At 48.0% G+C, this 18,497-nt stretch overlaps 1 protein-coding gene across 4 annotated transcripts; it reads right to left on the reverse strand.

Moving 5' to 3' along the window:
- Positions 1–352: 352 nt before the first annotated feature.
- LOC310670730 (zinc finger protein 34-like) lies at positions 353–10,310 on the reverse strand. Of its 4 annotated transcripts, XM_083426443.1 has the most exons (7): positions 7,303–9,490; positions 6,959–7,220; positions 6,588–6,879; positions 5,307–5,433; positions 3,614–3,709; positions 2,231–2,341; positions 353–1,336 (listed from the first exon to the last, which is right to left on the reverse strand). In XM_083426443.1, exons 3-7 carry the CDS (start codon positions 6,660–6,662, stop codon positions 669–671), a joined length of 1,077 nt encoding a protein of 358 aa, XP_083282569.1. In that variant the 5' UTR covers positions 6,663–6,879; positions 6,959–7,220; positions 7,303–9,490; the 3' UTR covers positions 353–668. The 4 variants fall into 4 exon arrangements, with proteins under 4 accessions (XP_083282569.1, XP_083282568.1, XP_083282570.1 ...); XM_083426442.1 differs by lacking the exons at positions 6,959–7,220; positions 7,303–9,490 and adding an exon at positions 9,810–10,310 and having other exon boundaries at positions 6,588–6,709; XM_083426444.1 differs by lacking the exon at positions 6,959–7,220 and having other exon boundaries at positions 6,588–6,712; positions 9,392–10,310.
- Between the last annotated feature and the right edge of the window lie 8,187 nt (positions 10,311–18,497).

Genomic DNA, 18,497 nt, shown 5'->3' on the forward strand with positions numbered 1-18,497 from the left:
GGCCAGAGCAAGGGCCAGAGCAAAATAACGAGACCCAGCTTTACAGCTGTGAAACATAGCAGGTGCTGCTGAGTTGTATTGATTAAGCTGTGTCAGCAATTGGGTGTCGTATATAAGGAGCAGCACCTAGCTCTGCCATTACCCTGGGGGATGGGTTGGTGGTTGGGTCATGTTTGTTTGTTGATGTATTTAGTGTAAAAGGAGTTTTTGTTTTTCTTATTAAAACCTTGTTTAAGTTATTTTTGAGTCCCTTTTTAATGCATGGTCTCCCCAGCAAGCTCTCTGCAGCGCTACCATACTGCAAAAAGCCAACAAGTCCATGGTATTTTAAAAACAACAACCAGTAAACAAATTTCAGTACAAAACCATCATGTATTTAATGCAAAAGTTCAGAAACCCCATAAAACCACCCAGTCGAACCTTCATAATGAAACCAGATTCCTGCCCCAGGAAGGGCTTGCTTTCAGCACCCAAGGCAAGCCCTGCTTTTGGCAGGGATCAATGCTGCTCTGGAACTTCAGAGTAGAACCAAGCACAGTGGGGCACGGCCAATAGTCAAGGGTGTGGGGAGCTGGAGTCCAATAAAACATTGAGGGCCACAGATTCTCCTTGCCCCTGTAAGACAGGAATGTCCTAAGTTCATGGCAGAGGTGGCCAGCCCATCTCTCTCAGGTGGATTCTCTCATGTCCTGTAAGGTTCCACCACTCCCTGAAACTTTCGCTGCTCCCAGAGAAGGCCCTGCCTTCTCTGCCAAGTGGGTCATCTGATGCTTGGAGAAACTCGACCTGTTGCTGAAGCTGCTCCGGCACTCCAGGCACGAATAGGACTTGTTGCCAGTGTGGATCTTCTCGTGGGCCGTCAAGCTGGAGTGGTGCTTGAAGCTCTTCCCGCACTCGGAGCACATATACGGCTTCTCGCCCGTGTGGATCCTCTGGTGGTTCTTCAGGTCGATGCGTTGGCTGAAGCTCCTCCCGCACTCGGAGCACTGGTACGGCCTCTCGCCCGTGTGGATCCTTTGGTGCCGTGCCAGGATGGGCCTCGTGCTGTAACACTTCCAGCAAACTGGGCACCTGTGAAGCTTCTCCCTTGGAGGTTTTGTTTCCCGTGGGACGAGGAACGACTTCCACCGGTAAGTCCTCCCGGAATTGGTCCACACCTCTTCTCTTTCATCTATGAGGAGGCCTCCAGAGGCCTCACCTTTCTGCTCTAGTCTTCCCAAAGATTCCTCTCGTGTTTCTGGGTGCTCAGAACGGAGGAGTGGACCTTCAGCCTCGCCAAACATTATTCTATCACACAAAGAGGATGAGGAGAGGCAATCCTGGCTCCAAGCCTCCTCTGCAGAAAGGAGAAGAGCAGATTGCACCTTACTTGTCTCAGGGGAAAGTTTAAAAAGGAAGCTATCTCTGCCTCAGAAACTTTCCTCAGAAACATTCTGGCTACAGGGAACCAGACAGAGGGCCTTCTCGGTAGTGGCGCCTGCCCTGTGGAACGCCCTCCCATCAGATGTCAAAGAGAACAACAACTACCTGACATTCAGAAGACATCTTAAGGCAGCCCTGTTCAGGGAGGTTTTTAATATGTAACGCTGTACTGTTTTTAACACTTGATTGGGAGCTGCCCAGAGTGGCTGGGGAAACTCAGCCAGATGGGCAGGGTATAAATAATAAATTATTATTATTATTATCCCCACCCCCCAAAAAAGTATCTTGCTCCCTTAAATACCTCTTCTTCAAAAAGCTCTTGGTAAGGATAACCAAAGGTGGCACTGTGGGTTAACCCACAGAGCCTAGGACTTGCCGATCTGAAGGTCGGCGGTTCGAATCCCCGCGACGGAGTGAGCTACCGCTGCTCAGTCCCTGCTCCTGCCAACCTAGCAGTTCGAAAGCACGTCAAAGTGTTAGTAGATAAATAGGTACCGCTCCGGCGGGAAGGTAAACGGCGTTTCTGTGCGCTGCTCTGGTTCGCCAGAAGCGGCTTAGTCATGCTGGCCACATGACCTGGAAGCTGTATGCCGGCTCCCTCGGCCAGTAACGCGAGAGGAGGACCGCAACCCCAGAGTCGGCCACAACTGGACCTAATGGTCAGGGGTCCCTTTACCTTTACTTTAAGGATGACCAAATGATCAAGGGGACGGATCAGCTCCCCTATGAGGAAAAGTTGCAGAGTTTGGGGCTACATATGGACTTATCCCTGCTCATTTTCCCCAAAATGTTTTTAATGGGCACTCACTCGAAAAGGAAACATTATTCTGGGATCTTCTCATTAAAGTCTTGTTGGCTTCGAAGGAATAATCTTCTGGCTGAAGAGGCTTCTGCTTGGTCTCACTCGCCATGCCACCACCTTTTGGAAGAGAAGAATATATTCACAAATGACAATTTAAAAACTTGTGGGACCACACACATGCAGCACAACCATAGCTACTGGCTTCCAAAGCAGGTGGCCGGTGGTGGGAATGGTTAGACTAATTCGTGGAAGCAGATAGGTTTATAAGCCATGGCAGCTAAATGGAGCTTTCCTGTTCAAAGGCACGTTATCTCCAAATGCCGTAAGAACGTCAACAATATGGCCGGGGCTGTGGGCAGTGATGTCATCCAGCCAAGATTAGCTCTCTTCTCCTTTCTTTCCTTATATTCCAGCACTAAATGAGCTGAATTAACACCTTTCCACTCACAACGGCACAGAGAATAAAGGCTTGCAGCTTCTGACACAACTCAGAAGTCTCAAGGATCTAAAGAAAATGATTTGCGCTCTGATTTTGAATCCTGAGACTCACTTCTGTCAGCGGAGGGGGAGATCAACCGGGCGGCTGCCAATACAGCTCCAAAGAACAGAAAAGGCAGGAAACTCAGTTTAGCTGTGATGCCTGCTCTTAGAGTTAAACTCTAGCTCAGATACACAAGAATACTGGTCTCTCTACGGAGCAGAAATAAAAAATATTTCAAGAGAGGTCGCTGATTTCAAAAACCATTACAGTGGTGCCCCACAAGACGAATGCCTTGCAAGACGGAAAAACCGCTAGACGAAAGGGTTTTCTGTTTTTCAATGCGCTTCGCAGGACGAATTTCCCTATGGGCTTGCTTCGCAAGACGAAAATGTCTTGCGAGTCTTGAGATTTTTTTTCGCTCCCCACCCCTTTTTTCTAAGCCGCTAAACCGCTAATAGCCTTTTAGCAGCTAATCCGCTAATCCCTTAAGCCTTTAATAGCCACTAATAGCCGCTAAACCGCTAATAGCGCTAATCTGCTAATAGGGTTGCTTCGCAAGAGGAAAAAACCGCTAGACGAAGAGACTCACGGAACGAATTCTTTTCGTCTTGCGAGGCACCACTGTAATTGAGCAAAAGATCAGAGCATAAAGAACAAAAACCACTGTCACCAGACCAGCAATAAACTATATGGCTGAGGCTGATGGGAGATGCAGTGCAAAACATTTAGACAGCACCAGGTTGGAAAGGCTGATAAAGATATACATATTTTTTAAAACCAACCAACCTTGAGATACATGTTTTCTGGCTTTACATCTATCTTGTCAGGAAAAGTCTTCAGGAAATATGATATTCTGACTGAACTAGGAAGATTCAAGCCTGCTGGGCACGTTCTTTAAACGAGATTACCTGAAATTCTCTCCATTTCCTTGGAGTCCGGTACACAGAGATTGTTGGTGCCTTTAGGCCTGGAAGTGAGGGTCAGCTTGGGAAAGAAACATCCTCCTTTAGAAGGGAAGACAAAAATACAAGTGGAATTAGGAAAATTTTACTCCTTCTGACACTTCTCCATACTAACCTAGGTCCTAACCAGATCCTGAGATCATCTTTTGGGGCCCTTCTTCGTGTGCCTCCTCCACGAGAGATCCAGAGGGTGGCAGCACGAGAACGGGGCCTTTTCTGCAGTGGCTCCCTGTTTGTGAAAAGCTCTCCCCAGGGACATTTGCCTGGCACCTTCATTATACACCTTTCAGTGCCACGCCTGTGGCTGATGAACATTCTGTGTCCTTTTAAATGTGTTTTGTGGGAAGGAGGGATATTGGTTTATTTCAGTTTTCGTTCTCGTTTTTATTATGAATTTCGTGTTTTTATTTTGTATTTTTTATGCTGTGAACTTCCCCAAGACCTTCGTATGAACGGTGGTATACAAAATTAATAAATGCAGCTCCCAGAATTCTTTGGGGGAAGCCATGCCTGCTAAAGGGGTATAAGAATGCTTTAAATGTATGGTGAGGATGCGAACTTTGACAGGGAGCTTTTCCAAACCCAAAATGGGGATTGATCCTGAGGCCTTCTGTATGCATGCACAAATGAATTGATTTATTTTGGTCCCTGACCAGAGTACAACATATACAGTCAAACCTTGGTTCTCAAACGCCTTGGTACTCAAACGTTTTGGCTCCTGAACGCCCCAAACCCGGAAGTGAGTGTTCAGGTTTGCGAATGTTCTTTGGAACCTGAACGTCCGATGGGGCTTCTGTGGCTTCCGATTGGCTGCAGGAGCTTCCTACAACCAATCAGAAGCCGCGCTTTGGGTTCCGAACGTTTGGGAAGTCGAACGGACTTCCGGAATGGATTCCGTTCGACTTCCAAGGTACGATTGTACAACAACAGAGAACATACAAACATAAATAGATTAAAATTAAGCTCTATGAGTTAATACACGATAAATAATTCAAACTGCTAAAATATATAAGTTAAAGCCTTAATTGCTAATTTAAAACATATGAAGAAATTGGCAGTTAGATTCATTCAATGCTTGTCTCTTTAATTTTATAGCAGCAGCACAGAATTTAACCACTTTTAAGGTAATCTCTAGTTCCCTGTCCTCTGTTAAGTATTTCAAGTAATAATCATCAGTTCTGCTTGGGGTTTGCTGCATGATTTGAGCAATAAATACAGTGGTACCTCGGGTTAAGTACTTAATTAGTTCCGGAGGTCCGTTCTTAACCTGAAACTGTTCTTAACCTGAAGCACCACTTTAGCTAATGGGGCCTTCTGCTGCTGCTGCACCACCGGAGCACAATTTCTGTTCTCATCCTGAAGCAAAGTTCTTAACCTGAGGCACTATTTCTGGGTTAGTGGAGTCTGTAACCTGAAGCATATGTAACCTGAAGGGTATGTAACCCGAGGTACCACTGTATAGAGCGTACAACCTTGTAGTAGTGACAATGTATGCAAAGCAAGTGCTTTAGCCACTGAGCTATGGCCCTTTCCTTACTCAGACTGAGAGACGGGAAAAGTAGAGCTATTATATGTTTTCCTAGAGCCTTCCCAAGCCCTCTCAACACCATTTATTGAGCAGCAAAGAAGGGATGCCTACCCAGAGAGGCCCAGTTGAAGTTGTTCTCTACCATGACATCTATATAGAGAGCTCTTTGGTCCGGATCCAAAAGGGCCCATTCTTCCTCACTGAAGTGGATCGCTACGTCCTGAAAGGTCACCAAAACCTGGAAAGAAGACACAAGGACTTCAGAAGGGGCTTCATCCCAAGTCAGGTCGTTGATCCGCCGAGTTCACTAGTTTATAGACTGACCAACCAGAGGATCTCGAGGGCCCCAGGCAAGGAAATTGCATAGTACAGAGTCAGACCATCGGTCCATCTATTATCTATGCCAGGCGTAGTCCACAAGGTGCCCAGTTGACATTTTGCTGCACTACAAATCCCATCATCCCTGTCCATTGGCCATGCTGGCTGGGGCTGATGGGAGTTGGAGTCCAAAAACAAATCCAGAGGCCACCACAATAGCTACCCTTGATCAATGCTAACTGGGTTTCAAGACAGGGCTTTTCCTGGGACGTTCTACATGCATAAGAGGTCCTCTACAATTGACCTATATCCCTTCCCCAAAGGACTTGACGCCTTCGCACGAGCCACACAGTTGATCCATCTAATTAATTTTATTTATTGAATTTACAGTCGTACCTCGGAAGTCGAATGCCTTGCGAGTTGAATGTTTTGGTTCCCAAACACTGCAAACCCAGAAGTGAGTGTTCCGGTTTGAGAATGTTCTTTGGAACCCGAATGTCCAGTGCAGCTTACGCGGCTTCCGATTGGCTGCAAGAGAGCTTCCTGCAGCCAATTGGAAGCCGCATCTTGGTTTCCAAACGTTTTGGAAGTCGAACGGACTTCCGGAACGGATTTCGTTTGACTTCTGAGGTACCACTGTAAATACCACCCTATACCCGGAGGTCTCAGGGCAGTTCACAGAACAAAATCAAAATATAAAACCACAAAACATATAATCAAATAAAAACAACAGCCCAATAACCCCCCCAAAAAACCCACATTTTAAAAGGGCATAGGATATCTAATTAAGTATTTTCTACACTGATTGGCAGAGAATCTCCAGGTTTTTGGGTAGGGTCCTTACAAGCTCTATCTTGAAGATGGCAGTGATTGTTTATGGGAGACTCTCAAACAAAGTACAGTACTTGTGTTATAAAATCCAACACATTCCCACTGCTTCTCTAACTGTTGTACCTCACTGTCTCTCCACAGAGCTTCTCAGGAGCAGCAGGTGGGGCTAAGGCCACCTTTCATACTGAAAGCGAAGGGAAATTGGTAGGTTGTCGCCCCAGAGCCAGTCGTCCCCTTGCCCACCTGAGCTGGAACCAGAGCAACTGTTGCCACACTAGCAGGAAGAGGGGCTGGCTCAGAAAGCGTCAGGGATGCCATCCTTCTGAACGCAGTGGTGAAAACGGGTTCGTTCCAGTGGTTGAGCACTGCTGAAAGAAACAGAAGGGAGACAGCAGGAGAGGTAAGCCTCGAGCGTTGCTACAAAAGGGAATGAGGAAGGTGGAAGAGGCAAGCCTAAATATTGTCATAAAATAGGAATGGGGACAACAGAAGAGGCAAGCTGCAGAAGTGAACCAGGATGGCGGAAGAGGCAAGCCTGAAATATTGTCATAAAATAGGAATGGGGACAACAGAAGAGGCAAGTTGCAGAGGTGAACCAGGATGGCGGAAGAGGCAAGCCTGAAATATTGCCATAAAATAGGAATGGGGACAACAGAAGAGGCAAGTTGCAGAGGTGAACCATGATGGTTGAAGACATGTCACATGCGGCAGTGAAAATGGGCTCATCCCAGTGGTTGAGCGCTGCTGAAAAAAACGTAAGCCGCAAGTATGGCTACAAAAGGCAACGAGGAAGGTGGAAGAGGCAAGCCATAAAGGAGATTAGGAACAACAGAAGAGCAAGCAAGAGAGTGAACCAGGATGGTGGAAGAGGCAAGCCTGAAATATTGACATAAAACAGAATGGGGACAACAGAAGAGGCAAGTTGCAGAGGTGAACCAGGATGGCGGAAGAGGCAAGCCTGAAATATTGCCATAAAATAGGAACGGGGACAACAGAAGAGGCAAGCTGTAGAAGTGAACCAGGATGGTGGAAGTGGCAAGCCTCTGTTTTTCTGGCTCACACAGGTATCTTAGGAACCCATGACCTTGTTACTTTCTCCAAACATCCCCTGAGCCACACCTGGGTCACATGCCCACAATTTATTCAACTCCTGACACAAACAGCGAGGTGTCATCTTGAATGGCAATTTACAGTATTTACGCCACGTCATTTTAATATTTCAAATGCCCCCTACAGATTCTTGGCTCTCCTCTTGCATTTGCAAATCCTCTAAGTAACCATCCAGAACCCCCCATTTCTTTTCATCAGAGCTATTAAGCATGTTTTAATAAAATGCCTTAGACTCAGAATTATAGCATTACAAGGGATCCAAAGGGTCATTTAGCCCAACCCCCTGAAATGTCATGAATGTCCGTCTGCTCATTTCCCAATCCTCCAAACCTACAATAAGTCTGTCATTCTCTCAGAGGCTGCCTCCTCGCAATGCTCCTGTGCTTTTGACAGCTTCATAACAGGCAGAAATGCTTCAGGTGAAGCTTTCCCCCCAAATACAGAAACAGTGAGCAGTTTCTGTTTTTTAAAAAATTTAAAGCAGAGACATCACCTTGCCAACAAAGGTCCGTATAGTGAAAGCCATGGTTTTCCCAGTAGTGATGTATGGAAGTGAGAGCTGGACCATAAAGAAGGCTGATCGCTGAAGAATGGATGCTTTTGAATTATGGTGCTGGAGGAGACTCTTGAGAGTCCCATGGACAGCAAGAAGATCAAACCTCTCCATTCTGAAGGAAATCAGCCCTGAGTGCTCACTGGAAGGACAGATCCTGAAGCTGAGGCTCCAAGCTGAGGCTCAATACATGAGAAGAGAAGACTCCCTGGAAAAGACCCTGATGTTGGGAAAGATGGAGGGCACAAGGAGAAGGGGAGGACAGAGGACGAGGTGGTTGGACAGTGTTCTCGAAGCTACCAGCATGAGTTTGACCAAACTGCGGGAGACAGTGGAGGACAGGAGTGCCTGGCGTGCTCTGGTCCATGGGGTCACGAAGAGCTGGAGACGACTAACAACAACAACAACAGAGCTGCAAGCTCTACCTTCCCCAAACTCTGGAAGTTTGGCATAGAGGTCCCATCAGCCCTGGTTGGCATGGAGGTTGATGGGAGTTGTAGCGCCATCTGGGACTGATGGGAGTTGTAGTCCAAAACATTTAGAAAGTGTATCAAGTTGGGGGAGCCTTCTCTAAATCCATTTATTTGCAAAGTGAACCATGGTTGCCACATTTGTTCTGGCATGGTAAAGTCACTCTGTGTTGGTTTGTTGGTTTGTTCAGCAATTTGGTTTAAGAATACAGTGGTACCTCGGGTTAAGTACTTAATTCGTTCCGGAGGTCCGTTCTTAACCTGAAACTGTTCTTAACCTGAAGCACCACTTTAACTAATGGGGCCTCCTGCTGCCGCCATGCTGCCACCATGCGATTTCTGTTCACATCCTGAAGCAAAGTTCTTAACCAGAGGTACTATTTCTGGTGCTGGAGGAGACTCTTGAGAGTCCTATGGACTGCAAAAAGATCAAACCAATCCATTCTTAAGGAAATCAGCCCTGAGTGCTCACTGGAAGGACAGATCTTGAAGCTGAGGCTCCAATACTTTGGCCACCTCATGAGAAGAGAAGACTCCCTGGAAAAGACCCTGAGGTTGGGAAAGATGGAGGGCCCAAGGAGAAGGGGAGGACAGAGGACGAGATGGTTGGACAGTGTTCTCGACGCTACCAGCATGGGTTTGACCAAACTGCGGGAGGCAGTGGAAGACAGGAGTGCCTGGCGTGCTCTGGTCCATGGGGTCACGAAGAGTCGGACACGACTAAACGGCTAAACAACAACAACTATTTCTGGGTTAGCGGAGTCTGTAACCTGAAGCGTATGTAACCCGAGGTACCACTGTAAAAGGAAAACTCCCCTGCCTAGATCCAGGTTTGGGGCACCAACTGCAGCTTCCTGAAAGGCATGCAGGATTAGGAAATTGAGAGTAGAACAACGCCTGCCACCTGGGCACACCAAAATACCAAATAAATCCAGCTAGGCGTGCTCCGCTTGCCTCGCTCTTATTTCATAGAATGACAGAATCATAGAGTTAGAAGGATCATCCAAACCAACCGTACAAGAGACCCTGCTTAGGTTTCCAAATGTGCCAGAAGCCAATTGTTTAGTCCCAGGCTAGAACCTGCGGACTTAAGCATCGCTCAGCCCCGCAAATTGCCAGGCGATAAAGGAGAGCTGTTCCCGGCACATGTGCAGAGCGCTGTTTGATTCCCACCCACATCTCGCTCGCGAGTGAGCCTTGCATGGGTCGGACACTTTCGGGGATGATCGGGGTTACAGAAAAGGGATCTCCCGCTCCCTTAAAAACAACCCTCCGCTCTGTGATCTGCCCCGCCTGCCCGGTGCCCGATCCCTTTCTCTCCCCAGGATCTACCTCCGCTTCCTTCCTTGCCCCTCGTGGCGCAGGGCAGCGGGCGTTTTGATCCACGCAAAGTCTCCCCGGGGTTGGCCTCCGCCTGCCCCCCGGCTACCCTTGGGGAAATCGAGACCACAAGGGAGCTGGAGGAGGAAGAGGAGAAGAAGCCACCGAAGCCCCGAGCCGCTCTGTTAGGGATGAGATTCCTGCATTGCAGGGGGTTGGGCTAGATGACCACCAGGGATCCCCGCTCCCAAGTCTACAGTTCTGTGCCTCGCTTAAAACAGCTGCTTCAGGCTTCCGGCTCCCAGCTTCCGCCTCATCTTTGGCCATCCTGCTTCCGGAGAGGGGAGTTGGCTGGAGGAGGAGGAGCCTTGCCACCGACCTCTGAATGCTTTCCGAGCCGCAGCTCAGAGCAGCGCCGCCTATCTCCTGCGCATAAGCGTGAAACTCTGGAAGGGACCCCTGGGCATCATCCAGTCCAACCCCCTGCAATGCAGGAATATGCAGCTGAGCTCTTGCAACCTTGGCATAATCAGCACCATGCTCTAAGCGGCGGAGCTATCCTCTACCTCGCCGGCTGTTTTTTGGCTGGTTCCTGGGAGGGGATTTGGTGAGTCCAGAGGCAGGGAGTCCCAAAGTGTACCTGCCGCCACACTGAAAGATCCATTTCGGAAAAAGGTAAAAGGCGGATCTACACGGATCCTCGTGAATTCATATGATTTTTTCATTCAAATTAAATAAAACCACCATGATACTGTAGACCATGTCTTACTCTGTAGAAAGCATCAAAATAATCACGCATCCACTGTTTCGGGGTGGCGCAGGATCGCAAAAACATGGTTAAAAAACACGGATCCTCATGGATCCTCATGATTTTTGCACTAGATCAGCCCAAAGTCACCATCAGATCAAAGATCATGGCCATGGGCACAGCATCCAGCACCAAAATCACAGATCCACAGCTTCCTGGCGAACCCGTGGCCCAAAAACGTGGTTTTGCAGCACGGATCTTCATGGATCCACACGCTTTTTGCATTGGGCCAACCCAAACTCACCGTGAAATCACATATCATAGTCAGGGGCACAGCCAACACCACAAAAAACTCGGATGCACGCCTGCCTGGCCACGCCCTGGCCCAAAAACGTGGTTCCGAAGCACGGATCCTCATGAATCCTCATGATTTTTGCACTAGATCAGCCCAAAGTCACCATCAGATCAAACCTCATGGCCAGCAGCACAGCATGCAACACAAAAATCACGGATCCACAGCTTCCTGACCGTACCGTGGCCCAAAAACGTGGTTTTGAAGCACGGATCCTCATGGATCCTCACGATTTTTGTATTGGGCCAACCCAAACTCACCATCGAATCACACATCATGTCCAGGGGCACAGACTGCACCACAGAAAACACGGGTCCACGGTTATCTGGCCACTCCGTGGCCCAAAAACGTGGTTTTGAAGCACGGATCCTCATGGATCCTCACGCTTTTTGCATTGGGCAAACCCCTAACTCACCCTTTATTCAAAGATCTTGTATATAACCACAGATCTGACCACAAAAATCATGGATCTACAGCTTTGTGGCGCTGGCTAGATGTTTCCCTGGATTTATTGACCTGTTTTTAGGCGTGTGAGTCTGGAAGAAAGAAACAGCGTCACCTGAATCTCAATCCATTAAAGATGGTCAACATGGCACATTGACTTTGCCAGCTATAACCCCTTTGTGGTTCTGACAGTCAAACTCCACCAAAAAGGCAGGACCTCTGGTGGCTTGCTACCTGTCAGGAAACTGCCATCCGAGCGGGAGGCGGAGAGGAGGCTCCAGGACGATGGTGGAGAGGGTACCAGTAGGGGGAGAGGTAGCCCATCCACGGATCCTCATGGATCCTGCACTTTTTTATAAATAACTCCAACAAATGCAGTGTCAAATCACACCTGGAAGGCAGGACTACAGACTGGACTATAAAAAATGTGGATCCAACACTTTGCCGCGCTGCAGCACCACAAAAACATGGATCCGAGGCACGGATCCTCAAGAATTCATATGATTTTTATATTGAAACAAAATAAAAACACCATGATACTGTAGACCATGTCTTACTCTGTAGAAAGCATCAAAAAAATCACGCAGCCACTGTTTCGGGGGGACGCAGGATCGCAAAAACATGGTTAAAAAACACGGATCCTCATGGATCCTCATGATTTTTGCACTAGATCAGCCCAAAGTCACCATCAGATCAAATTTCATGGCTATGGGCACAGCATCCAGCACCAAAATCACGGATCCACGGCTTCCTGGCGACACCATAGCCCAAAAACGTTTTGAAGCACGGATCCTCATGGATCCTCATGCTTTTTGCACTGGGCCACCCCTAAATCACTGTCAAACATCATATCATAGCCAGGGGCACAGCCTGCACCACAAAAAACTCAGATCCATGCCTGCTTGGCCATACCGTGGCCCAAAAACGTGGTTTCAAAGCATGGATCCTCATGATTTTTGCACTAGATCAGCCCAAAGTCACCGTCAAATGACACATCATGGCCATGGGCACAGCATGCAACACAAAAATCACGGATCCACGGCTTCCTGGCGAAACCGTGGACCAAAAATGTGGTTTCGAAGCACGGATCCTCATGGATCCTCACGCTTTTAGCATTGGGCCCACCCAAACCAACGGTCAAATCACACATCATAGCCAGGGGCACAGCCTGCACCACAAAAACTCAGATCCACGCCTGCCTGGCCATACCGTGGCCCAAAAACGTGGTTTCGAAGCACGGATCCTCATGGATCCTCATGATTTTCGCACCAGATCGGCCCAAAGTCACCAGCAGATCAAACATCATGGCCATGGGCATAGCATGCACCACAAAAATCACGGATCCACGGCTTCCTGAAGAAACCGTGGACCAAAAACGTGGTTTTGAAGCACGGATCCTCATGGATCCTCACGCTTTTAGCATTGGGCCCGCCCAAACTCACTGTCAAATAACACGTCATAGTCAGGGGCACAGCCTGCACCACAAAAAACTCAGATCCATGCCTTCCTGCTCATACCATGGCCCAAAAACCTGGTTTTGAAGCACGGATCCTCATGAATCATCACACTTTTTGCATTGGGGAACCCCAAATTCACCCTTTATTCAAATATCTTGTAGATAACCACAGATCTGACCCAAACATCATGGATCTACTGCTTCATGGCCCAGGCCAGATGCTACCCTGGATTTATTGGCCAATTTTTAGGTGGGTGTGCTGGGATGGAGGAAACGGAGTCGGCTGAATCTCTATCCAATAAAGATGGGCGTCCAATGGCTGGGCCAGAATGATTTCGATTCGGTTTGCCAGCTCCCAGCTCTTCATGGGGCACAATAGTCACCTGTAGCCTCCATCAGGAGTCCCAGTGTGATCCTGGATGCTTCTGTCTCTATGGAGGCATTGGTCAGAAATGTAGCAAAGTGCCATTTTTTAATCTATGTCAGGTTAGGCGATTGGTACCGTACCTGTCCCTTTCCAACCTAGCCATGGTGATCCATGCAGTGGTCACCTGCAGACTAGACTACTTTAACTTGCTGTACACCTGAGCCGGGGAGGGCAGGGTGTAACTGCGATAGAGAGAGAGTGTGTGTGTGTGAGAGAGAGACAGAGAGAGAGATGCAGGGCTACCCTTGAGACTGCTCCAGAAACTCCAAATGGTCTAAAATGCAGATGCATGATGTCAGGGAACTGCCATCGGAGTGGGAGGCGGAGAGGAGGCTCCAGGACGATGGTGGAGAGGGTCCCAGTAGGGGGAGAGGTAGCCCATCTGCTGGGGAAGGAAATCAGCGTAACAGCAGTGGAGAGGGGGGGGCAGATGGGGGAATCGGAGAGGTGGCTCCAGGACTCTTCGCAAGAGACCAGCGGAGAGGGCACGAGTACTCTGTTGCCCACACCCACTTTGCGCAGAAAACTTCCGCGCAGGCAAAGGGGGAGGAGACTGGGCGTCAAACAGCTTTTATGCTGGAAGAGGTTTAAGAAATGCCCACTGACGGATTCTGCCAGCGACTGAGGCAGCCACGGAACTTGAGGCTGTCCAGACAGCAAGGGTTCAACCAGGCAACCTAGCCAGGAGTAACGGCAACTTACGCACGAGCAACCCCTAGAACCATTACACATGAGTTCTTACTTGGACTTTGTGGAGAGCCCACATTCAGTTGGTTGTTCATCAGCTGGATTGGCTCCAGGTGGAGTATCGAATCAGGTTCAAGGTTTTGGTGCTAATCTTTAAAGCCCTAAACAGTCTGTGACCTTTCTTATCTGTGGGAATTATCTTCCAATACGCTGGGACGCGGGTGGCGCTGTGGGTTAAAGCCTCAGTGCCTAGGGCTTGCCGATCGAAAGGTTGCCGGTTCGAATCCCCACGGCGGGGTGCGCTCCCGCTGTTCGGTCCCAGCGCCTGCCAACCTAGCAGTTCGAAAGCACTCCTGGGTGCAAGTAGATAAATAGGGACCGCTTACTAGCGGGAAGGTAAACGGCGTTTCCGTGTGCGGCTCTGGCTCGCCAGAGCAGCGATGTCACACTGGCCATGTGACCCGGAAGTGTCTTCGGACAGCGCTGGCCCTTGGCCTCTTTGAGTGAGATGGGCGCACAACCCTAGAGTCTGTCAAGACTGGCCCGTACGGGCAGGGGTACCTTTACCTTTACACACACACCCCCCATGAGTGTGACGCTCATCTGACAGCAACCTACTGGTGGTCCCTGGCCCAAAACATATCCAGCTGTCCTCAACCAGAGCCAGAGCCTTTTTGGTGGAACGCTTTGTCTAATGAGACCAGGGCTCAGTGCAATCTATCTCAGTTCTCTCACATGTCATGGTGAGTGGGCTTGCACATTCCTATGACCCTTGTGAGCGAAGCCGTTGGGAATCTCATACTCCCAGCAGGGTCACCCAAGGCCAAAGAAAATTAAATATGCTCAGAGTCCTGTAGTGATTTCATGCTCTTTATTGCATCTTGTAAAACAGTGACTGAATTTCCCCCCAAACCTCAGACTTTTATATACATTATTTACACAATGAGTCCCGTCTGACTGGCTGGTTCTGCTTCCCTCCTGGAGCCTGATTGGTCTTTTCCTGCAAGCCAATCAGTTCTTGCATTCTAGGATCCTACTTGTCTATTGTTCTAGGATCCAAGCTTAGTACATAACATGGAAGGAGCTAGACAAAGAATGATCCAAGAAGTCCTCAACGGCAGAACAGGCGGGTGATAACAAGCAGTGTGTTACAATGGCTCTGAAGGCGGATGAAGGCTGCAGCAGATAGGATCCACCAATTTGTCATGACTACTCATGCCATCAGAACAGAGCCCTACTGCGAAGGCTGTGCGTTGGTCAGCGTGCACTGATCTACACACCTAAAAGAAATTCACGCACAGGCGTCTTCCAAAAACCCAACCCAACACCCCCCCCCCCCTTGTGATCAGCAAATGGCTTACGGAGGCAGGAATGTGAAATCTGGAAGCCCCTAGTCATGAATTGACACATGGGCAGTGGATACAGATTCAGTCGTTCTGACTCAAGGAATGAGGCAGTTGAGCAGCTCGGCAGCTGTATCCATGACTGAGCAGCCCTTTTTAGGATCCTCTCTGCTCACCCCGAAAAGAGGGAGTGGCTGGAAACGGTGCCCTAAACATAGTCTGCCTCCCTTTTTCCCTGACTGGATTACCGCGCCCAGTGGGGTCACCACCCAGGGGCCGTAAAAGACAATTGAACTTTGGAACATGGAATATATGGACTTTGTCAGATAACACAGACAGCGAACGTCCTAAATGCAGAACTGCCATCATTGCAAGAGAGCTGCGATGTTTTAACATCGATATTGCAGCGTTTCAAGACTCTCGAAGAGCAGGCAAAGGACAACTGAAGGAAGAAAAAGGAGGCTACACATTCTTCTGGAGAGGTCTATCTGAACAAGAATATTGAATACATGGGTAGGATTCGCTATGAAAAACGACCTTGTGAAACTCCTCTCAGAAGCCCCTACTGGCATTAATGAGCGACTCTCAACCCTTCGAATAAAGCTCACAAAAAACCAACAGATCACTATAATCAGCACTTATGTACCAACAGTAGATGCCGATGAAGACATTAAAGAAAATTTTTACTCTCAGCTGGATACCATCCTATCAGAGATGCCTAAGGAAGATAAAATTATCCTCCTGGGTGATTTTAATGCAAGAGTTGGGTGAGATTTCGATTTGTGGCCTAGGACTATTGGGAAAGAAGGAGTTGGCAACAGCAACCAGAATGGAATCTTACTTTTGACGATATGTGCAGCGCAAAACCTTGTTATTACCAAAACACTCTTTTGACAGAAAAATAAATTTAAAACTTCATGGAGGCATCCTCGGTCTAACCACTGGCACCTCTTAGACTATGTTATTGTCCGTGCTAAAGATCAACGTGATGTGCTCCTTACCAGAGCTATGACGAGCGCTGGACAGATCACCAACTAATACGCGCCACGATGGCTATCAAGATTATACCTCAACGCAGGCTTCAGGGAAGAAAACCAAGGCGCAAAATGAACACTCAAGCCCTTCAAGTTCCCATTAAGCGGGATTGCTTCTAAACGACTCTTAAGGACCACCTGCTTTCAGAATTCCCTGATAACATCGAGGAACACTGGACCAAGCTAAAAACTGTTAGGATATAGCTCCGTTCCTCCTTAAAAGAGTCAGGCATGATTGTTGTGTGTCACATGCCTGTTTAGTCCCAGCACTGTTCTCACTGGGAACTTCCGTTTTGTATATAGCTTTTGTTCTGGATGTTTCCTCGACAGGGATGCAAGCAGCCATGTTTTTCCTTTGTTCTGACCTATGTTGAATAAAGCTGTAAATATGCTCTTCTGTCTGAATCTTCTATTGCGGAGACTGCTGAAAAGGGTGTGCATGAGTCTTGGAATGTGTCTGAGGCTCATGTCGCTAATTGACTGATGCTGTTTCCACGGGAGACCGGTGATCGTCCGGAGACGGAGTGGAGGCCTGATGCCTCTGTCTCCCTGGCAATTCTCCAACAAAAACATCCATTATTGCAGTCTGTGAACAAACTATCGGATACCAAACCAAGAAACACCAGGACTGGTTTGATGAGAATGACAGTGAGATTGAATGCATGATTGACAAGAAAAGGAAGGCATTTCAGATCTGGCAAAGAGAAAGAAACTGTGCCACTAAGAAAAAAACCCTATGCCAATGCTAAGAACCAGAGAACTAAAAAACACCTGGTGGATAAAAAAAAAAACAACTCAAGAGATCCAGCACTTAGCCGACACTCATGATGCACAGAGTTTCTTTAAAGCCACAAAGACCATCTATGGACCAATAAATCATGGCATATGCCCCCTACGCTCAGCAGATGGTACCACAAAAGAAGCTTTTGCACTGTGCTGGAAAGGACACTACCAACATCTCCTTAACCACAACTCCCCCATAGCTGCTGAGGCCCTCTCACAAATCCCACAAAAACAAATTAGAGATGAGCTTGCTGTATCTCCAAATCTGGGAGAGTTGCGTACAGCTATTAACCAAGTGAACAACAACAAAGCCAGTGGACCTGATGGGATACCTGCTGAAATCTTCAAAGTGGGTGGAACTGAACTTACACAACAACTTCACAAGCTCATCAAAGAAATCTGGGAGAGAGAAGCAATCCCAGCAGACTTCAGGGATGCCAAAATTATCAATCTCTTTTAAAAAGGGTGACAGGACTGATTGTAGAAACTATAGAGGCATCTCTCTATTAGCTGTGGCCGGCAAAATGCTTGCAAGGATCTTAGCAAACCGTCTCTTAACATTATCCGAGGTGACCCTTCCTGAATCCCAAAATAGTTTTCAGCCTTCTAGGGGGACAGTGGACATGGTTTTCACAGCTCAACAACTTCAGGAAAAATGCAGAGAGCAAAACCAACCTTGGTACTCACACCAAGCTGCCAGTTCTAGTGGTGCATCCAGCACCTCAGGGGCTCCCCTTGCTTGCTTATGAGAAGAACTGGCTCGGGGGGGGGCGCTAGGGGCGCATTGGAAGATGGCCAACAATACCATCTCTCCGGCTCACACGAGGTAATTAAGAGGCTAATATGGGAGTAATTAGCCTCCTGAGTTTTCCCAGGGGGAATGGGAAAACGCTGCCTCGTCCGCGGATGCCTATAAATAACCCCCCGAGTTCGAAAGAAGGAGGGGGTGAGGGCACTGGACGGAAAGCCCTTGTGTGAGTTTTTGGCTCTCCCGGACACTACTTCTGATCGCGATCCTAGTTGCAGGCTCAAGATAAACAATTAGAGAAGAGTAAATGCACATGTTTCAAGTGAAAGAAAGGGAGTTTTGACTGCTAACTGAATCGACCTCTGAGAAGTTGAGTGATGGGTTGGATTGAACAGAAAACTAGATTAAAGAAGATTACATCAAAGATGTCGGTATGTTGAAATGGAGTGGAAAGGGGGGGGGGACTTTTCTTCTTTTCTTCTATGTGATTTACCTAACAACCCCTCCCTAAGAAGAACCGTCGCATAACCGATAACAAGAGAGATAGAATAATAAACTGTGTGGAAATGAATCATTGACTAAAGGCTTTGTTTTGTGGAAGATCTGGAAAGCAAATGAAAGGCTTTTGGATGACGCAGTTCTAATGGAGAATCGCCATGACGAGACAGGATTTGTTGC

Source organism: Podarcis tiliguerta, assembly GCF_965153285.1.
Source record: "Podarcis tiliguerta genome assembly, chromosome: 2".
In the NCBI taxonomy this organism is placed as follows: domain Eukaryota; kingdom Metazoa; phylum Chordata; class Lepidosauria; order Squamata; family Lacertidae; genus Podarcis; species Podarcis tiliguerta.